Source organism: Aspergillus mulundensis, assembly GCF_003369625.1.
Source record: "Aspergillus mulundensis strain DSM 5745 chromosome Unknown scaffold_11, whole genome shotgun sequence".
Classification (NCBI taxonomy): Eukaryota; Fungi; Ascomycota; class Eurotiomycetes; order Eurotiales; family Aspergillaceae; genus Aspergillus; species Aspergillus mulundensis.
In genome coordinates, this window is record NW_020797899.1 from 276,503 (window position 1) to 297,263 (window position 20,761).

The 20,761-nt window shown below is 51.9% G+C and overlaps 9 protein-coding genes across 9 annotated transcripts; 4 read left to right on the forward strand and 5 right to left on the reverse strand.

Moving 5' to 3' along the window:
* Positions 1 to 220: 220 nt before the first annotated feature.
* DSM5745_09026 (uncharacterized protein) lies at positions 221 to 2,118 on the reverse strand (the record flags this gene model as incomplete). Its single annotated transcript, XM_026751042.1, has 4 exons — positions 221 to 1,081; positions 1,156 to 1,279; positions 1,368 to 1,785; positions 1,863 to 2,118. The coding sequence occupies 4 exons, from the start codon at positions 2,116 to 2,118 to the stop codon at positions 221 to 223; spliced, it is 1,659 nt and encodes a 552-aa protein (XP_026600128.1).
* Positions 2,119 to 3,256: 1,138 nt separating this feature from the next.
* Positions 3,257 to 6,610, reverse strand: DSM5745_09027 (putative mucin family signaling protein Msb2; the record flags this gene model as incomplete). Its single annotated transcript, XM_026751043.1, has 1 exon — positions 3,257 to 6,610. The coding sequence occupies one exon, from the start codon at positions 6,608 to 6,610 to the stop codon at positions 3,257 to 3,259; it is 3,354 nt and encodes a 1,117-aa protein (XP_026600129.1).
* A 3,141-nt stretch (positions 6,611 to 9,751) lies between these two features.
* Positions 9,752 to 10,339, reverse strand: DSM5745_09028 (uncharacterized protein; the record flags this gene model as incomplete). The annotated part of the gene is made up of 3 exons (XM_026751044.1): positions 9,752 to 9,850; positions 9,940 to 10,089; positions 10,178 to 10,339. The coding sequence occupies 3 exons, from the start codon at positions 10,337 to 10,339 to the stop codon at positions 9,752 to 9,754; spliced, it is 411 nt and encodes a 136-aa protein (XP_026600130.1).
* A 424-nt stretch (positions 10,340 to 10,763) lies between these two features.
* DSM5745_09029 (mitochondrial fission process 1 family protein) lies at positions 10,764 to 12,227 on the reverse strand (the record flags this gene model as incomplete). The annotated part of the gene is made up of 3 exons (XM_026751045.1): positions 10,764 to 11,150; positions 11,318 to 11,885; positions 12,097 to 12,227. The coding sequence occupies 3 exons, from the start codon at positions 12,225 to 12,227 to the stop codon at positions 10,764 to 10,766; spliced, it is 1,086 nt and encodes a 361-aa protein (XP_026600131.1).
* A 648-nt stretch (positions 12,228 to 12,875) lies between these two features.
* DSM5745_09030 (ATP19 family protein) lies at positions 12,876 to 13,343 on the forward strand (the record flags this gene model as incomplete). The annotated part of the gene is made up of 3 exons (XM_026751046.1): positions 12,876 to 12,923; positions 13,041 to 13,168; positions 13,292 to 13,343. 3 exons carry the CDS (start codon positions 12,876 to 12,878, stop codon positions 13,341 to 13,343), a joined length of 228 nt encoding a protein of 75 aa, XP_026600132.1.
* A 501-nt stretch (positions 13,344 to 13,844) lies between these two features.
* DSM5745_09031 (holo-ACP synthase) lies at positions 13,845 to 14,327 on the forward strand (the record flags this gene model as incomplete). Its single annotated transcript, XM_026751047.1, has 1 exon — positions 13,845 to 14,327. One exon carries the CDS (start codon positions 13,845 to 13,847, stop codon positions 14,325 to 14,327), a length of 483 nt encoding a protein of 160 aa, XP_026600133.1.
* Positions 14,328 to 15,130: 803 nt separating this feature from the next.
* DSM5745_09032 (histidinol-phosphatase) lies at positions 15,131 to 16,297 on the forward strand (the record flags this gene model as incomplete). The annotated part of the gene is made up of 3 exons (XM_026751048.1): positions 15,131 to 15,289; positions 15,414 to 15,950; positions 16,049 to 16,297. 3 exons carry the CDS (start codon positions 15,131 to 15,133, stop codon positions 16,295 to 16,297), a joined length of 945 nt encoding a protein of 314 aa, XP_026600134.1.
* A 610-nt stretch (positions 16,298 to 16,907) lies between these two features.
* Positions 16,908 to 17,603, forward strand: DSM5745_09033 (FKBP-type peptidyl-prolyl cis-trans isomerase; the record flags this gene model as incomplete). Its single annotated transcript, XM_026751049.1, has 5 exons — positions 16,908 to 17,056; positions 17,115 to 17,179; positions 17,263 to 17,323; positions 17,408 to 17,470; positions 17,546 to 17,603. 5 exons carry the CDS (start codon positions 16,908 to 16,910, stop codon positions 17,601 to 17,603), a joined length of 396 nt encoding a protein of 131 aa, XP_026600135.1.
* Positions 17,604 to 17,932: 329 nt separating this feature from the next.
* On the reverse strand, positions 17,933 to 20,169 carry DSM5745_09034 (putative triacylglycerol lipase (LipA); the record flags this gene model as incomplete). Its single annotated transcript, XM_026751050.1, has 9 exons — positions 17,933 to 18,078; positions 18,128 to 18,263; positions 18,351 to 18,634; positions 18,703 to 18,956; positions 19,017 to 19,107; positions 19,161 to 19,228; positions 19,281 to 19,399; positions 19,460 to 19,574; positions 19,649 to 20,169. 9 exons carry the CDS (start codon positions 20,167 to 20,169, stop codon positions 17,933 to 17,935), a joined length of 1,734 nt encoding a protein of 577 aa, XP_026600136.1.
* Positions 20,170 to 20,761: the final 592 nt, after the last annotated feature.

Below are 20,761 nucleotides of genomic sequence, written 5' to 3' on the forward strand. Positions count from 1 at the left end.
CAAGGACTGAGTCTGTGTAGGGTATGGATTATCCACATGACAGAGGATGTACTATTACTGCTTCTGGATTTAGCGTTTGACTAATATGTTCAATATGCTATGGACTAGCGCTTGGAATACCTTCTGTTACACAGACATGCTCCGCGATTCTGTAGAAGGTCACTTGGAATACTATCCTATGCGCGACCGACACTTGCTCCAATGGCTGTGGCCTCGTATTTCAATGTGGCCCACCAACAATCATCTCATCTTCATCTTTCGGCGCTTCAGCACCTTTATCCTCCCACACCCAATCCCACCACGGCTGCCTCAACCCATCCGCAAGCCCGCCTATCTTATCCTTAACAGACCCCTTGATAGCCTCAAACTCACTCAAGCGCGCCTGTTCTTCCTCCTGTCTTTCCTTCTCACTCCTCTTCAGCCTTTCCTCTTCCTCCTCAACCTCCTGCTGCTCCATCGCAATCTTCTCCGTTGGAGTAACGTCCGCATCATCGCCAACATCACTCTCTGGCTCGAGTCCCTCGTCATACGGATACCGCTCAAACTCATACTGCAGCACCCCGCATCGCGCCTGTCCACTCATGAGGTACATTATAAGCCCCGCAAGCATCTTGACCGCGGCCGCAAACTCCCACTTCAGCCACAGATCGTACTCGCGGCTTCCAAAGATCTGGAACGAGCGCGGGTGTATTTCGTTCTCGGGGTGTGCAAGCTGGTTCCATTCCACTTGTTCCATGAAGCGCTCTAGGTTCGTTCTGTTGTAGAATCTGCTCTCGCTGCCGCCTATCCCGTTCTTGCTGCTGTTGTCACCAATATTGCTAAAGAGGTTATGCGTGCTCCGGTCCATGTCTGACGTATTTGGATTATGCCGGCCACTCCACAGCTTGCTGGTCTTCTGTCCGGGGAAGATGCCGCGTAGGATGTGGAGCTTTGAGCCGTGCAAGGCTATCAGGAACGCCTCTTGGTCCGGGATTTTGTCGCCTTTTGGTCCGAGGCGGTGCACGTTTACCAGGAGTTGGGCCAAAAGGAGCTTGAATTCGCCTTCTAGGGCTTTTTTGAGCGAGAGGGTTGGGTCGCTTGTCTGCAGGCCGTGTATATGTCAGCTTAGCCAGTGGATGATGGGGAGAAGAAGCTTGCCGTTGCAACAGGCATCACTGCTCGTGGCGTCCCCCGATCCGGCTCGTAGTCAAGCGATACGGAGCCTGCGGTAAACGGGCCGTCTCTGTGCTTCTGCCTATATCCAGTCCAGTATTCTGGCTGGCAGGTAAGCAATCGTGGCCTTCGACCATATCAGTCAGCAAAGATGCCTCAAACCCATCATCCATCGTGCAATAGAACGAGAAAACTATCATGATTGAAGAACACACTTGAGAAAAAACACCTCCCGATGACTTTCCGCCTCACGCTTTATCTTCAGCATCATCAACACCTCATCAAGGAGCGCATACACGGCCTGTCCCTGCGCCTTAAGCGCGTCCTCGAAGTTGGCCTTTGAGCTAGACGAGCGCTTTGACGAAGAAAAAGATGAGAAGGAGCCAGAGTCAGACGAAGGTCTAGAGTCGGAGCTCATCTGGCCAGTGAAGCTCTCACCCTCATGATCTTCGGTGGCTGAAAATGTGGCGACGTTGGTAGTATAAGACCCAAACAGCCCATTAAAGCTTGGAGCCTTCTTCAGCGTCTTGAACACCCCGCGATACCGGATATCAACTTTGCTCCACTTGCTGATATTCACAGATCGGCCGTTCGCAACGGCGCGAAAGATCCAGGGAGTGCGTTTTAGGAGGGCTAAGAGATAGTCAGTTCTTGCCTCTCTGATGAGGTCTGCTAGAAACTGAGGGGCTTGAGCCAGTGACGGTACGTACGCGAACGGTCGGCTTTCTCGAGGTACCTTGTAGGAACAATGTCGACATCGGCGCAATTGAGGTAAACCTTTGCCTTGACGCCGTGGACAGAGATCTCGAGTGGGAGGTCGTTGTCAGTCTCAGACTCAGTCTCGGCTTCGGTTGTGAGTTCTTCGATTTGGCTTTTAACGTCTCTCACATTCTCTTCATCTCTGCCTTCTTCTTCTGGGACTGGAGAGAGAGATCGGGGTGTCAGGATGCTTCTGGATCGGTCCATGTTGGATGACTTTGGGGTCATGGACGACCTGCTTGTTATCCCAATGAACAAGGGGAACAGCAAGCAGTAGGAGGTTTGTGAAGATATAATAAGAGAGAGGTGGTATGCATTGAGATTGAAAAATCAGGTGTTGGTTCTTATGAACTGGTGTTACTGCAATGACGGGGTTTCGAATGCGCAGATTATAGCATCAGTGAATGGTCACTGAGTCAACAAGTAGAAATAATAATAAAAATGATCATTTTTTCTTTCAGTGAGCAGGCACAGCAGATCTGGATGCCTTGAGCACGTAACGGAGTGTTTAAGAAGGTTATAGACAATTGGTAATAGCTGGGATAACAATCAGTGTTGAGAGGTACCTTTTCCTTATAACAAGTCTCTATCTAACCACAAGTAACAAGTCATGGAGTATCTGTAGCTCATGAACAGCTGATTAAGGTCAATGTCAATACACAGAGGGTATTCTCACCCTCTATCAAAGCACTGTTGGAATTTAGGATGCAAAAGTTCACCTGGTATATATTGACAGGAGAGTAATGTTGCTGGTTTTAGCCTGTAATATTATGGCATACAGCACACTGGAAACACAGTTGGATCTCTTTAAGTTGAACTAGACAAGGTCATATAAATCTAATAAATTCAGAAACAGTATTAACATCTAATTCGTGCCAAGCATGGCTCATCGCTTCTCTACATTCACTTCACTATACAGCTGTACAAACAAAACGGTAAAGGATAGAGTTGGATCAAGGTAGATGGGCGTATAGTTGTCTGCCACGAGGAGAAATAGCATCCAAAAAGAGGAATTGAAAGTGAGGAGAGAAGGATTGTGGTGGCCAGGCCTCTGCGCTGTCACAAGAAAAGTATTTCAAAAGCAGAAACAAGATGGGGAATAAGTTGAGGAAAAAATATGTGAAAAGAAGAAAAGGACACGTGAGAGGACACGGTCAATGTAGAGAAGATTTGATACAGGTAGAAGCCAAAAAATATACCAACAAATGTATCCCACGGACAAGGGAAAGCGGTGCGGAAACCTTTGCTTCTCTCATCCACCCTTCCTGGGTTATATTGCCCCAGTCTGCCTTGACCCAAGATCATGCGATCTTTACTTATTTCCTTTATATATCGCTTTTAGCGCCTAGTTCCATCCCAGCGAGTTTTCGGCCATAACAGGTGCACTGATCATCTGGGTACGCTGGCTGCCGCTGCCACGAGACATGCGACCACCACCAGTGAAGATGGACCCGCCACGCTCGCTCATCTGGTCGGCAGTGGAGCTTGTGCGGCGGTGCAGTTGACGCTTCTTACGGTAGCGGCGGGCTACCCAGAACATTCCAGCACCATAGGCGGCGGCACCGGCCACGACACCAACGCCAATACCGACTGAGCTGGCTTTGGTAGAGCCGCTGCTGCTGGCGCCAGCAGTGGAGTCGTCGTAGGAGTCGTTAGAGCCGTCACCATTATCACTACTGTTGCTGCCGCCATTTGAACCAGAGCTGCTGCCGTATGATGACTCATCATAGTCGCCCACGAGAAGTGGAATGGAAGGATCAATCATGGACATGAGGGTCTTGACAGAGTCATTCGGCTGTTCGTAGAGTCTGGAGATAGGGTTGTGAAGCAGCTTCCTAAGGATGTCCACCTTCTCTGTAGGAATGTAGGCTTGGGCGACAGTAGCAATGTATCCTGTGGTAGCTTCGTTGTCATAGGGCGAGATAGCGAACATGGTAATGTCGCTACTGGCTTCCTCCAGCGCGTAGACGAGACCCTGAGGGATGTACAAGAAGATCTGCGAGGAAGACAACGAGTGTGTCGCGACGAACGAGTACCGGAGCTCTCGAGTGAACCCCAGCTGGATCAAGGTAGACCCTTCGGGGGCATTTGGAGCACCTCCAGCCGGAGAAATGGATCCCGGCAGCTGAGTAGGCGCAACAGTCGTGGTCTCTTCGGTAGACGTCTCGGTCTCAGTGGCACTGGGCTCGACGATAATGCTGGTCGGCACCCAGTCAGTGGGTTCAGCGGATGGTTCCACGGTGGTGGTAGTGATAGTCTTGATCGTGGTTATGGACGCCGTGGACTCTTCTGTGCTAGTGGTGGTAGGATTGGGCTGCACAGGCGGGATTGAAGAGCTGGTAGTAGTCGATTCACCTGCCGATGGGGTTGGCGTAGCTGAGATACCAGAAGTAGGGACCTGGGGAATGACTGGCACCGAAGTCGCCGTGCTACCGGAGGTAGGGATGATGGAAGTTGTCAGGTCAGGGGGAAGCAGAGTGGGTGTGGAACTGGGCACGGCATCGGTGGAGCCTAGAGCTGTAGGAGTCGACTCTGGAACGCTGACAGAGATGGTGGGCAGAAGCTCTCCAATCAAGCCCCCCGATGTGCTGCTAGGCGTTGGCAAGGGGGTCGAGATCGAAGAATCGGTACCCAAAAGACCATCAAGCAAGCCACCAGTGCTGGTTGACGACGGAATGACAGCAGTTGAAGTGCTGCTGGTGGTGTCGGTGCCTAGGAGGCCACTAAGCAACCCGCCGGACGTGCTAGTGGGCGAGGGAACAGGTGTGTTGACACTTGAAGCTGTAGAATCGGTACCCAGAATACCACCGAGCAATCCACCGGACGTGCTGGTTGACGATGGGATGACTGCAGTCGAAGTGCTGCTGGTGGAGTCAGTGCCCAAGATACCATCAAGCAATCCGGTTGAAGTGGCCGTCGCTGAAGGGGACGCGGCGGAAGTCAGACTGGAAGAAGTAGAATCGTCGCCTAAGAGGCCACCAAGTAAGCCTTCAGACGAGCTGGTGCTGGTCGCTGAGGGAGTGGTTGCAGTGGAAGTGGAAGAAGTAGAGTCATCTCCTAGCAGGCCGCCAAGCAGACCACCCGACGTGCTAGTGCTAGTTGCTGAAGGGGACGCGGCGGAAGTTAGACTGGAAGAAGTAGAATCGCCGCCCAAGAGACCACCAAGTAAGCCTTCAGACGAGCTAGTGCTGGTTGCCGAAGGGGAAGTGGCAGTGGTGGAAGAGGTAGAGTCATCTCCCAATAGGCCATTGAGCAAACCACCCGACGTGCTGGTGCTGGTTGCCGAAGGGGAGGTGGCAGTGGAGGTGGTTGATGTTGAGTCATCTCCCAACAAGCCATCAAGCAAACCATCCGACGTGCTGGTGCTGGTTGCCGAGGGCGACGTGCCGGTGGAAGTCAAGGTAGACGAAGTGGAGTCACCTCCCAGGAGACCACCAAGCAAACCACCTGATGTGCTAGTTGCCGAAGGGGACGCAGCTGTGGTATCAGTTGAAGTGGAAGAAGCTGAATCCGAAGTAGTAGAGTCATCACCTCCTAAAAGACCACCAAGCAAGCCACCCGACGTGCTGGTTGCCGACGGCGATGTGGCGGTGGTGTCAGTCGAAGTGGAAGAGGTCGAATCTGAGGATGTAGAATCATCACCTCCTAAAAGACCACCAAGCAAGCCACCCGACGTGCTGGTCGCTGACGGTGACGTGGCGGTGGTGTCAGTCGAAGTGGAAGAGGTCGAATCCGAAGAAGTAGAATCATCCCCACCCAATAGGCCACTAAGCAATCCACCTGAGGAGCTAGTGCTGGTTGCCGAAGGAGACGCGGCGGTGGTGTCTGTTGAAGAGGAAGAAGTTGAATCAGAAGTGGTGGAATCAGCACTACCCAGAAGGCTATCGAGCAAGCCGCCTGAAGAGGTAGTGGTTGTTGCCGAGGGCGAGGTGCCGGAGGACGTCGAGCTGGAAGACGTAGAGTCATCGCCTAAGCTCAGGCCCAAACCAAGTCCAAGCAGACCATCTGATGTGCTGGTTGTGGAAGGCGACGAGTTGGATGTGGTAGAATCCGATGTCTTGGAATCCGATGTCGTGGAATCAGTTGTCGTGGAACCTCCTGTTGTCGAATCAGTTGTCTCAGTCCCCGAAGTTGTCGAATCAGCAGTGGCGTGGGAGCTACCGGTCTCGGTTGTGCTAGAGGTGCTGTCGGTACTGCTTGAACCGCCCAGAAGACCTCCCACAAGACCGCCAAGACCATCTCCTTCTGTTGTAGTTGATGACGCGGTGCTAGTTGCGGCAGGCTGCGAGTCCGTCGTGGTGGCAGCGGTAACTTCCGCTACAGTCGACTCCTTGGTAGTAGTCGAAGCCGCACCGGTCGCAGCACCAGTGTGAGCGGTGCCGGTGATCGTATGCGTCTTGCCATTCTCATCGACGGAGAGGGTGATAGGCACGATAACGACGTCGGGCTCAGAGGCCGCGGATGAAGTGGTAGTAGCGTCGGTGTCCTTGGATGTGGTGGCGCTAGCGGCAGTCCCAGTCTGAGAGTCTGGGTTTAAGAGCGTCTCCAACCACCCCAGGCCGTTCGAGTGCTCGGAAGAGCCGAATAATTGGCGCTTAAGTAGCTTGTGCTCGTAACGAGCATTGGGTTGCTGCCCAGCAACCAACTCCAGCCCGGCAAGCGACAATGCAGCCGCAATAAGAGCTGTCTGAGAAACCATGATGACAGGTGAACGCAGAGGAGCGGGGGAAACGTAGGGACGCCGGCGTTGTATAAAAGAGTGGACTGAGCAAGGGCTCAGGAAATTCGCGCCGAAGTCAAGGATGCAATACTAGTTCGAGCGCTGGATATTGGACGCGGTCGTTGACGACTGGAGGCTGGCAGCGGTTGTCTCGGACGATGTTTCTTCAAAAGACGACCTTTGTTCACTTCCTTCTTTTTCTCCGCAAGGGATAGCAAGGCTGGCGGCGAAACAAGGCTGGCAGCGAAACACGCGGTGGAGCGATGTCGAACGATAAACAAGTGCAGTTGAAAGAGCGGCAGGGGCAGTTGTCAGGCAACAGAAACCCCTTTAATTATATTTGGACAATAAGTATGTTGGTAAACGAGTGTGAGTCCTGTAAGGAGCGAGCGACGATATCTAAGCCAGAGAAATGTCAAAATAAGATGGCGGCGGTGGTGTGCAAAGCGGCTGTCTAGTACCTTTTCCAAAGGAGAGGGCGCGACCGTGGGAGGATGCAAGGAGAGAAGAGTAGGCGATGAATTGTCAGTCCCAACGGTTCATTGACGTAGAGAGTAATACCAAAGTCTGGCGACGTCAACGACAGCACCAACGTCGGCAAAGCATCAGGCGAAATACGAAAGAGAGACGGGATAAGAAGAAGAGAGCAGTCTGGAGGTGAGAAGTTGAGAAGTGAGAAAGGGGACAACAGCGAGGGCAAGGAGGGGCCAGCGGTGGGCCGTGGCATTAATGAATAAACGACCAGAACGGACTAGCCTCAGACCAGACCGGAGTGGGTTACGCATTTCAAAGGACGACGCCGCCGTCACGCCGGTCTCTTCTTTTAGTTGTACACGACAGGCTTTGTTCTGGTTCTAAGAATAACCCTTTTGGTTTACTGCCCTTTCAGCCATCGCCCGTTCCTCGATCTGAGTCGGAGAAGAGAGCGGATGTGCAACATGATCGCGTCTCTTGCGTACTCTGCTGCAAAGTCGAGCGTCTACTGTAAGGAATCGAGACGAGAGACGCTAGGAAAATGACACCAGACTAGAGCCAATAGTACGAGCCGAGCACGAGGCACTGATCAAAATCCCCGTGGCAGTTGTCCCCAGCCAATTCTCGCTGCTGATTTGGATCGACGCCCGTCCGAGAGATTTGGAGGCTATGGTCTGGTTCCATCAGCACCGAGTTGGCAGAATATCTCTGCCTGTATTCCAGCACGGCGCCACCTACGCAGTCTACCAGCGATCCAGTTCTAAGAGGATCACCAAGGTTGGTGGCAGCGAAGTCAACATTACCCCTCTTGCTCTGGCTGGGCGCTGGTCGACTTCAACGATGACGGACCTTGCGGGCTTGCAGCAACACCGCAACCAACGGCCAGTGGCGTCGATCGGGATAATTGCAGGACGCACATCACAATGAGCCAACTCCATCTAGCGAGGCCGAGACCACCGGCGTGTTTTTTAGCGCACGCGGTTCCTGGATTTGTGTGGGGTCAGTGCGTGCCCCGAAGCCTTGTTGAGTCTCCATTCTCGATCTCCGTCATCAGAGTCCAGCTTCTCGATCTCAGTCTTAATCCACATTTACCTTTGAGTGCCTCAGATTTCAAATGTGAAAGGAACACTCCGTATGAAAGACCAAAATGCGACATTTGTCACTATCGCTGGAAACTTCGCGCAAGCAGCCTGGGCCCCAAGGCTCGATGCCCCTTTTCCGTGCACTAGCAACGTCTCACCACGAATACTTGCTAAATTATCTGCCGAAGAACGAACCCATTATTCGGCTATCGCACCCTAAATACTTGCTGGCATGATCCTTCGCATTATTTTATTCCCTGCACTCCAAGTTTGGGAAGCGAGATCTGAAGCCAAAGAGCCAGCTAAGACCATGGCCCAAGTGATCTTCTGGATCACCACGTGTATGGCTGAAGCAGTCGAGAATGCTAATCACATTCCTTCCCCTAAGGCTGAAACAAACCTCTCCCGGCAAGACTGCGAACATGATGTCTTTGCATTCCTCCAGGGCGATCTCTACTCGGTACGAAAAGGACGTGCGAGTGGGATTATGGGGTGTCATTGTGGCTAGCCACATCTTTGAGTGGTGCGTTCCCGTGATTCCGACCGGCATGAACCCCTTGGCTCTCCTGAGCCTTGCAAGCTTAGGTCCGTTGCAATGGGAATTGTTCGTCCAACGTTGGCGTGATCTCCAGCCTCCAGGAAGCTTCAATCCCTGAGTTCTGAGTTCCAAACTCCTGACCCAGAGTCCAGACTGTGTTGATCGCCGTCAATGCTCAGTATTAGTAAGATGCGGATCAGCAATTTCAAAAGCACGATCAACGTTCTTGTATAGCAAATCACGACTCATTGACTCGGAGTCGATTGCCGAATTCACGTTGTTTCCCCTGGGACCTGGAGTACTTGTCAATTGACTATTGAGTCTATTGTTGTCTGTACCCGACGCTAAGCCTGTTCCTGAACTAATGCCGTTCGCTCACAGCCAATTATTGTGCTGTCCAGGCTTCATTGCTCTCCGGCTGGATTGTTCCAAGGTTCAGGTCGCATCGCAGAATAAAAACAAAATACTACTCATGCCCATGCAGACTGCAGGCGTCCATTCCGGATATTGCGAAAGGCTCCGACCGGCAGACTATCGAGTAACTGAGTTGCGTTGCTTGCTTTTTCTGCTGCACCTTTCTCCATTCCTGTCCAGGTTGCCACAAGCAATTTCCCTTTATTGGTTGCATCGCTATTCCGACAGAACGCCTCGCTGCCCAACAGCCTGTCATGCGAGACACATATACAGAATAGTGATACACGCATACATTTGAGCTGGCAGAGCTAACCCCGCGAACATACATCATCACGCCCGAGAGAAGTTACACAGATGGGATTACGGGTAATTAAGTGTCTACCCGATGATTTCCGGCCTTTTACAGCCGTTGGACGGGCTTGCGGAGATTGGGGTACTCAGTTTTGTCGATGAATTACCAAAAGTCTAAAGACATAGGACTCGGTCATTCATGGATAAACGCAGACACTTCGGACATCGTTTTTCGGCCGGGGTCTAACTCCCAGCTTTGAGGCCCTTTCCGCAACGTACCTATTCTGCGCACCCTAGGTCGATCACAGATCACAAAGCACATCAAAGCTTCGACTTGACCGTGCCGGTCACAACGGCCGTACACTCGACCTCCACATCCGAGTTCTGCGGTAATGTCTTAACGCATACACATGTGCGCGCCTAATGAAGTTAGCTGTTATTCACATGAAAGTAATCCCCTCAAGCCCAACCCAGGGCAGAAGCAGCAAGAGAACAAGGACAGAACATACAGGCCTCGGCTCCGGAAAGCCCTCCATATAAACCTCATTCATATCCTTGAAATCCTTCATATCGGCCAGAAAGATGTTCACCTTCGCGACGTCGGCGAGGCTCGAGCCGCTTGCTTCGAGGACTGCAGACATGTTCTTGATGATTTGACGCTGCCGTGAGTCGCGTCAGCAGTCTTTCCTTATGCAGTTACAACAACCAACCATGGTTGGTTCAGATTTAGAGGAAAGGGCAGTATACAGTCCGATCTTTGACAGTTCCCTCAACCATCTTCCCGGTGTTAGGGTCGATACCCAGCTGACCGCTGCAAAAGACTATGTTCCCAACTACAGTGGCTTGGGAGAGGTAGGGCGATGGCGCCGGGGCGTTGTTGGTACGGATGTGGATTTTCTTGTTGAACATTTTGGGCGATGTCAATTCGTCGTTGTAGCTCTTCAGAGAAATAAGCAGATAAAGCGAGAAAAGTTTGAGGATTTAAGAATGAAGGTTGAGTTGGAGACGTTGGAGTAGATACATCCTGCCCCACTCCGATAAGATATATACCGTTGGTGTCTGCGGCCGGGGTCACAAACTGTATTATGTCAAGGCTTAGGTATTCTTTCTGGATGTGGAACTATTTTGTTCAATTGGCAATTGCGATAGGCAGTATATATCATGGATAATTTCATAATAGCAAGTCACTCTAAGGTCGGAGCTGATTGTAGCGAGGAAATCCGTACTCCGCTGAAAATATAGAGGGGATGTAATGTCGAGTCGAGTGATTGAATCACAGCCCTTTATAGGGTAATTACCCCTTTTACCATCCTTGGGGCCCATAGTAAGATACTCACTCCGTTTTACCCTTGCCCTCGCTCTGCTTCGAAACCGACCCAAATCCCAGCATAGCCAGGATCCCAGAAGATTCTCCGCGCTCCTCGCGCTCGCGCTTCCTCCTCTCCTTCGCTCGTTGCCGTTCGTCTTTGTATTCATCCCAGCTGACTTTCGCACTTGTCGCGTCCCCCACCTCCGGGGCTTTGATATGGAAATGACTGAGCGATGTAGAATCCTCTTCGTGCTCCGTTGGTGCCTGTGCAGCCTTTGAGTGGCGTGGTAATGGCTTGATGGCATCTTCACCACCATATATACGCAGTCCAGTCCGGAAAGTCCAGTCGACAGCTTGGTCAACGGGATGGTCAAAGACATAAGGCAGGAACGGCACGACGGAGAGACCAAGCTGGCGCCGGTTAGCTTATTTAGACCATGTCTAGTGAGTGATATGTCGGGGGTAGTTTGAACCATCTTTAGTGACCGATGTGAAGGGGGGTAGCCTGGACCATGTCCAGTGACCAATGTATTGGGGGCAACATGGACCATGTCCAGTCCAGTGAGCAATGTACATACCCCAATAGGAACGTAAGTTCTAAGAAACGTTGTCTGGGCCCCTTTCAATGCGCGCCCAGAGTACTTGACCACACTATGAATCGTAAGCGCTGGAAGCCCCATACTCGCTATACCCTGGAAGATGGCGCGCTTGGCCATGACCACCCGGTAGTCCTCAATAAGTGGGATATTCGTTTGCGGCCAGGGGGTCAGCGTATCCGACTCGCTCTGCTTTTCACCTTCTCCCCAGTTTGCGGGACTTAATGAGCCGGCGACATTCCCAGTAGCCATCCCCATCATGATTTGCTGATGCGTCAGGTCTGTCGAGTCTTTGTATGCTTCACATGGCGGCGCTAGGACGCGCCTGTTCCTTAGGTACCCTTTGTAGCCTTCGTGCGCGACATCGCCGAGAATGTATGCCCAGGAGATTCCGTATGCAGAGCGCACGAGGTAGGGATGTGCGACTGGTCTAAAGGACTCTCCCAGATCACTCGTGTAAGCAATATACCGATGTGATGCTAGTAAGAGCGTCCGCAAGCGGGTTGCGTAAGCAGCATAACGGTACGGGGTATCGTTAGAGTCGACGTCGCTGTCGGAGCTGTTAGTCATTGCTGGAGGATTGGCAGTTGGGATTCGGGCCGCGGTCGAATAGCAGTATTAGAAGAAATGACAGCTATTGAAACAAGACAACTTTGGGGGATGCTAGAGGATTGGTGGTAGGAGTTGGGATTTGGGCCGCGATTGTGAAATGGTAGCTATTCAAGAAGCTGTGGGGGGATGACGACACGCGACAAACGTACTAAGGGCTGTATATGGCTGAGTAGAAGTCGTCGTCCGAATCCACGATCTTCTGGAGCTGAGGCGAGAGCTTCTTCCGTTTCGCAGGCTCTGGAGCCTCGGAAGGCTCCTCTTTCTTGCTTCCCCAGAACATGGTTTGTGAGAGTGTGAGGGGTTGAGGATAGTGTAACGTCAAGGTGAGGTGCTGTTATGGGCAGCGGAATGCGGAGAAGGTGAGGCAGGGGCGAGGGAAATATTAATATTCCAGCAATGACAGGAACGCATGACTACTCTGTTACGAGCCTAGACAACCGTCATTGCGTCTGACCATACGGAGCACCCGAGTCCCAGGGAAGAGAGTACTTCCACCGAGGTTCGTATAGCCTGTTCCTCTGGTGCCGACGGGAGATGATGCCTCGAGGCTGGTGCGCCGATGGAAGCCTTCTGCAGCCGATCGTCGTATTCTCCTCTTTTCTCAGCAATTCGGTATTGATCAAAGCTCCCCTGAGTATAGCAAACCATGGCCGACCATTCCGGCGATATTGAGCCAGCTCCTCTCCCGACGTCATTTAACGGCGGAAACTATCGGGACATCACGTGCGCTTAGGTAGCTCACATCAAGCTGCTGACTCAGGCCTGAGTAACAATTTAGCTTATCTAAGCCGTAACCTAACCGTATGCGGTAAGTCCGTCACCCGGCAACTTCATCGCCGTTTGGACTCCCGCAGAACCAGCTCCTCGAACCGCTTCATCCCCGCCCTACTCCGTTCATTCGCGAACCAATCCCTCCTCAATCATCAAGATGGTCGTCTACTACAACATTGCTGGCCGCCAGATCGGCTCCCACCACGTACGTCCCTGGCGCTCCGGCTCACCGGGCTCGGCTCCTGTCGCTGTCTACATCAGGATTCGGAGAATTCAAGCTACCTGATTAGAACGGCCAGTGCTAACATGTTGATTTGTACAGCTCTCTCTCGGTATTCTCAGCTCCCTCTTCGGCGGTGTCTTCCTGGCTACCCGTGGCGGTGGTGCTGCTCAGAAGCCCGCTGCTCCCCCGATCCAGGCTTCCTCCAAGGACGAGGAGACTTTCATTCAGTATGTCTCTGCGCTCTATACGACTTTCTCTATGCAACAAAGCTTTGATTTGAACCATGTGCCGGCATCAGACTTGAATAGGAACAATACCGAATACAAAGCAATTGGCTGACTGGCGCCTAGGGACTTCCTGAAACAAGTGAACGGAGAGGGCGAAAAGAAGAAGGACCACTAGCTTCTCTCGGAACTCTTAATTGAGCGGAGAATGGTCTGATCTCGATGTTCGAGGCCCGAATATGGTGCTCTCCACAAGATGAGCCGACAGACACCTTTTGTCGAGACCGGGGTCAGAGCCATTGGAGGATTGTCTTGTGGTCGCTAGCTCGGCTTCACCGAGTCAATGAGCTACGCTGATATGTACATATAGAGGTATACACTGAGAGGCTTATATTCCTTTCCTACTTATGCGATTATGACCTGGTCGGCGTAGTTGCGGAGGCTGAGACACTCCGTAGCGCTGTGATATAGTATCCGTATTTTGTATACTTAGTGAAGTATAGATCACCCACACGCCATATATCGAGGTTATACTTGCACAGAGATCAATAATCTCCTCCCACCAAGAGTAGAGGTAATTGCGCGATTAGTCACCCACTCGCGTTCTCCGAGAAATGGATAAATCGAAACTTAACTTTAGCTTCATCCTCCGAAGCCACCTCCACCTCCGCAACCCACCATGAAACTAACACCCCTCCCCTTCCCCCTCGCCCTTAACATCGGCACCGACATCGTCCATCTCCCGCGAATAACCCGCCTGATCAACCGCCCAGGAGGCTACCTCACCCGCTTCACGCGCCGCATCCTCTCCGAGCAGGAAGAGCGCGACTTCCGCACCCGATTCTCTCTCCCACCAGTTGGCTCGCCCACTCGGCAGCGAAACAAGGATATAGAGGCCAAAGCTACAGTTACATCCGAAATGGCGCGGTGGCTTGCTGGGCGGTTCGCGGCGAAGGAAGCGGGCAGGAAGGCCGCGAGGGGCGGTGCGAAGGCTGTGGGGTGGAAGGATGTCGTTGTGAGAGTATCTGATGGTGCTGCCGAGGGGAGACCGGACATTGTTCTTTTTGATGATAGTGAGGATGGAGGAAGGGGGCGGATTGGGCGGTTATCGATCTCGCATGATGGGGAGTATGTGGTTGCGACTGTGCTTGCGGCGGGTTGAGATGCTCATATCGGGAAGGGAATGGAATTGACTATACCTATACGACGCGGCTTGACACGATTCCGCAGGCTGAACATGCGATTCAAAGGCTTGATCGGTGTCGGACTCGGCCCAGACTACGCGGGACCATTGCGCCGTGGAATTGATTTCGACCTGGAAGCGCTATTCTGACAGTGCTTTATGCTAGCTCATGGCCTTGTGTGACTGCTAGGTCGATGTTGCTAAGACGATTGGCACTCCAATGAAGTGTACACCCAAACATGCCCATCCGTTTCCGGAGTATTTTTGGTGGTACGGTACTCGGGTGATAGTAAGTGGACGAGAGGATGGATTTGGTGGATAAGTTATAAGGATACGCTGGCTTTGTGCAAGAGGTTGAGTAGCTTTCAGTCTTAGCAATCGAAAGCTCAGGACTCTTTTATACTAGTCAAATATGTGTGCTATGACTCTGTTTCTCGGACTGTTTATACAAGTTGGGACCTGCGGGGCAAATTTGCCGCAACAGCATCAACTCTATTTTCTTCATATCTTGACCAACCTTCAACAAATACAACAAAAACCAATGACCATCACACAGTAGTGTGCCTACCACTCATCTCACCGCTCCTTCACCCCATCAACGTCCATTTCCTTATCGCAAGCGGCTCTATCCTACTCCACCCTTGCACAGTAAGTAAGTCTTGGTCAGGCATTTGCTTGCTGATACCGCTCTTTCGCGCAATCCTCATGACATGGCCGTTTTCAACTGAATGTGAGCTAACCGCAGATACAGACGGAGTTTACCGAGTAAGCTCAAGGCCGCCATGCCATTCTCCCACCACAGCCACTCAGGGCAGTTCTGCCCGGGCCACGCAAAGGACTCCCTCGAGGAAGTCATCCAATTAGCCATCGCTAAGAAGTTCCAAGTCTTCTGCTTGACTGAGCACATGCCCCGTGGGGAACTTGACTACTATCCAGAAGAGGTATTGTCCCCGTTCTGCGTTGATAGGTGAGAAGGAAAAAGCAATATACTGCGTAGAGACGGAGGAAAGACAACGAAAGTACTAAGCACATCCCAGTCTAACAAGTGTGTAATGAACTTTACAGATCGAAGCCAGCCAGACGGGATCATGGATGATCGCCAACGAAGCGAACTATTTCCGCGAAGCAACCCGGCTGCGAGAGAAATATGCAGACCAGATCCGCATTGTAATTGGCTTCGAATGCGACTGGATCCGGCCAGAGTCACGGGCCCTGGTTGAAACCTCAATGCGTGCGCTCCCGTTCGAGTTCTTCATGGGCTCGATCCACCACACCAAGACCGTCCCCATCGACTACGACCGGGAGATGTACGAAAAGGCACGGGATCTAGCGGGCGGGACGGACGAGAAGCTCTTCGAGGCCTTCTTTGATGAGCAGCTGGATATGCTACAGCAATTGAAGCCTGTAGTAGTCGGGCACTTTGATCTCATCCGGCTGAAGAGCGACGATCCCGAGCGGAGCTTTCAGCAGTGGCGCGGTGTTTGGGAGAGGATCCTTCGGAACCTGGACTACGTGGCTGGGTATGGGGGCATTCTGGAGCTGAACTCTGCAGCCCTGCGGAAGGGCATGAGCGAGCCTTATCCCAAGGCTGAGATTTGCCAGGTGAGTTTGTTTTTGCTTCGGCATCTGCTCGATACCGTCATGCGTTGTACTACAGCGCATGCACGTAACATAGGTTCGAGTTCTAATCGAATGGACAGGAGTTCTTGGCTCGTGGCGGCCGGTTCTGTCTCTCCGATGATAGCCACGGTCTGGATCAGGTTGGGCTGAATTACGCTCGGGTGCTGGAATTCATTGAGACGAAGACGGACATTTCGATGCTGCATTATCTCGATCTCGGCAGCGAAGCCGAAACTCAAAACCCAGTGGACAGCAGATTTCCCGGGACGGTCGTCAGATCAATCTCCGTGGAGGAGATGAAGAAGATGGCCTTCTGGCAGGCGAGCTAAGCACCGGATGGCCTTATCTACCTAGCTTGCGGGCACGGCCCTGGTCTCGTGCAGACGCTGCACCTTCCACATATGACCAGCCAATGTCATGATCTCACGCGCCAGCCTTGCATTCATTCCCACTATTCAACAAAGAACCGTCAGTAGACTCACTTACCTGTAGATCCGAGTCCGTGGCTTTGAAGATACAACGTGGAAGCTGCCGATCCACATCCCACCACACCGCAGGATCACGGCATCGCATCCTTCCGTTAGCACCACTCGCCTCAAGCCAACTGCCGCCCGCATAATCTGCATGGGTACCAGACTCGCCTACTACCTCCCTAAATGAGTATAGGCGTGTAGGTTCCTATCTCCCGGGTTCTGCTCCATCGCGCCATACTACGTGCCCTCGGCATACTCCGTAGACGAATGCAATTTAACAAACCCTGCTGAAGACCATCGCCGGAGCCCTAGTCTCACCGAAATTATCCGGCACTTCTAAGAATTTGTCCATTCATTAATTTCAACAGACTTCCCTTATCACTTTCTCCTGCCCCCATCCTCCCTCTTAGTCTCCACTTCTATCTTGTCGTATATACACCTCTCAGCACAGCACAACGGCAAAGAGATGAACCCGCCGCGAGGCGTATCAAAAACCCTCCTGCAGCCAGGTAACGGGCGCGATCACCCAAGAACCGGCGATACCGTGATCATCGACTATAGGGGATGCTTATATGACGAAGAACGTGGGGAGAAGGAGTTCTACATGGGGACGCAGTGCGCAGATTATCCCATTAACCGTTCCATTCGACTAGCTGATCTTACGATGCACTAGATTCGATACATCACAAGGCCGCGGGCCCTTGAAGACGGAGATTGGGGTGGGCAAAGTGATACCAGGTATGGAACCGAGTACATCGCGCCCCGAGATCATGGTTAGAGAGGGAGGAAGTGACTGAAATGGTACTCTATCTGAGCAACAGGCTGGGACGAAGGTGTGCAGCAGATGACAGAAGGAGAGAAAGCGATCTTGACGATATCCAGGTATGGGAATGCTGATTGTTCCAGCTTTTCCTCTCCTCTACCTCTACCAACTAGTTTCTCTATAGAGTACTGACACTGACATAGCGACTATGGCTACGGCCAGAGCGGATTCCCAGGCCTGATACCCCCGGATTCAGGGCTTGTATTGTACGTTCAGTTTCTCTGAGAAAGGGCTATTTGGAGACAGTAGACGAATGTCCATGCTGACAGTATGTGCCGCAGTGAGGTGGAACTTAAGAAGATTATAAAGGCTACTACCAAAGCTGAGCCCTACAGCTGATATCGGCATTACGGTGCGGGCTCTAGTTGGGCTTTCTTTATTTTCATGTGCTATATTAAATTGTACCATGTCTTCAGGAGCGCGTTGCATATGGACATGGGAATATATGCATTGTAGTCTAGGGCAACGCAGATATGTTGCTCTTCCGCTCTGTTGGAGTATAAGGACTGGCCTGTTTTTACGGTCTATTGGTGTATGCTAAAGCTTTGTTACCTTGACCAAAGTCCCTAACGCACGGTATGGTGCATCAGAGTAATGACGCTGCCATAGAACGGGTATCAGGTACAGACCAACGAACTGTCCCAGCTGTACATCCATCATCCTCCCGTTTACCGCGGAATCGTATTGAGATATGCAATCCCCTCAACCCGGTAATCATCCTTCTCAACGTAGCTGTCGTCTCTGGGAAGACGGAAGACGAAGTTTGAAGGGTCGCTCGAGGCCGAGTACTCAGGCCACTGTGGGATATCGGATACTGGCTAGGGTTAGTAACTCCCAAAGACAAGAAAAACATGCAGACGTACAACCATGTCCGTTCGGATCTAGGTCCGTCACGAATGATGCCCACATACGCGCAGCTAAATTCGCAAGTTCAAGGCGCGCAGGATCATCTCCAAGCGGCGTGATATCCTGGACAGGGTTTGCGAAGACGAAGGGGATCTAGTGAATTTTATCAGCATAAGCGTACGTCTTGCCGGTCCATCCCCAAAGCATGAGGGGATTATAGGTTTCGAATCTCAAACGCACCTCTGCAAAATGATTCACCCCGATGTTACTAGACTGGTTCAGAGCCGCAACGTCCCAGCGGTACGAATACACGGACTTCTCATATTTCGACATGGTTTCCGCCAGGAGACGACGCGGCGCGGCCATTGTTATATCGCCAGCCATGGACGAGTACCGCTTATACATCAGCCCCTTTTCAGGCCATGTGACGTTGCCCCAGCCATAAGGAGATCCGATCGGGTCGTCTGGGTAGTATGTTATCAATTCACTTGCTTGCTCGGTTGTTAGGACCCATCGTTTCGATGCTAGTCAGCGTTGTCAGTCTTTCCCTTATTACAGGGCAAGGAAGTGGGAGATGGGAGGGGGTGCCTACAAATAAGTTGCGCAACACATTCCTCGTCCGTGTCAACACCCGTGGTCCCGAAACTGACTCCCTCGTCTGTATTCGACCCGAGGAGGATAGGGACATTCGCGATACGTCCTTTCACCGTACTAATTTGCGGATATTCTTTAATAAATGTGCCGTCGACTGCGGCAAACCATTCTAGATTTTCAAATGCAACTGCGTAGAGGGTGTCAAAAGGGACCTCTCGGAGGCATTGCAGTGTGTCTGATGAGCTTGAGCATCTGTTGTGGTGTACATTAGCAGGTCTACTTAAATAAAGCATGGACGGGAATGGGAAGTACCCTGCTGCATCCACGATCCGGTCGTACATCGGCTGATGCCAGTCTGTGCCGTTCCATGGAGGCCCGACTGCATTGCCGGATTCCATAATTGCTGTTTTTGATCAACATGTGCTCAAGGGTCCGTATTCAGGGGACGATAAGTACCTGCTCTGAATAGACCCTCGTTGTCACCATCATTGGCGACGAGGTGCGCGCCTACGCTATATGCGCCCCTGCTCTCGGTCAGGGTCAATGCTTAAGGATTGGAAGTATAGTTTGTCTTACGCTGACTCGCCCCAAATCGTTATTCTATCAGGATCGCCTCCAAAAGCCTCGATATTGTTCTTGATCCAACGCATGGCAACCCGTTGGTCGAGAAGCCCTAGATTGTTATTTCCAGAGGCCTAGGCAACAATGAGTATCTGAGTAGTCGATATCTCAAGGTGACACGGGACAAGACGTACCCTAACCTCCTCCGAGTCCAGAAACCCAAACGCAGCAAGACGATAGTTGATTGAGACGCCTAGTATAGGCTTACCGCTCAGTGCCGCTTGCCGGGTTATATACGTCATGTTGTATCTGCCGAGTGTGTTAGCAGACACCCCATATCGGTCCATCCGGCCACGGTTCAGTGTACTCAAAGCATAACATACCTCGGATCAGCCGTAGCACCCTGCTGCCATCCACCACCAAATATCCACACCAAAACTGGCAGCAAATCGTCATCTTCATCCCTCCTCGGCCGAATGACATTCAAATTCAAACAATCCTCATTCAACTCAATCAAACCGGCTGCCAGGAGCGTCGTCGTGTCAGACCCATATCCAGGACAGTCATAGCCGTACTGCGAGGCATTGTAGAGCACATTGCCCCGTGCAGAGGCAGAAGAATGGCGAACAGGCCCCGAATCGCTATCATTAGAAGCGTATGCTGTTTTCAAAGACGAGGGTGTGAATCTGACCGGCTTGTCTGCATACTTGATTCCGAGGAACAGCTCCTGATCAAACTCGGGGAGTGATCGGCCTATCAAGGTTGTACTGCTCTTGGAGCCATTGGAAAGGGTCACGATCGGATTGGAGCTAGAGTTCAAGGGGTATGCAGAGCTCTGGAGAGGTAGTAGGCTCTCGGTAGCCAGGAGGACCAGCCAGGGGAGTGTTGAGTGACAGAACCGCATGCTCAATGTTTATAGCCCTCTATTCGCTTCTTGAGGAGCCAAGGAGGAATTGGCGGCGACCTGGGCGTACTTATGGAATAAGCGCTGCCGCATTTTGGCTGAATTATGTAGAGTAATGACTGGTTTCCGGTGGAGAATGGTGGAAAGAAAGTCGGATTATGGCTGCTAGATAATTCCATCTTGATGGGGAGCTCCGCAAAATGGAGGAAGAAACTGGGGATTCCTTGCGGGGGAAAGAAGATCATAGGTGGAAGAAGTTGGGGATGAGAAGCGGATTGACTGGTTGTTTGCGGACACCAATTTATCCGGATCAACATGCCCAGGCTTGTCTGCAGACTAGCAAGACGATTTCTTCAGGCACAGAATAGCTTGACCGCCATAACAAGACGAATTATTCTAGCTAGCGTACACGCCTTCAGCAATGGGCACGTCCGGCGGCTACCAGATCATGCTAGACGATAGATAGAGAGTTGAGGCCATCAAGGTGGACCCCATCATCTAGGTACACAATATGAAACAGAGAAAGCACATATCCTGATATCAAAGCATGAAGCCAAAGCAGGTCCTGCTACGCCGTGCTATGCGTCAAGGG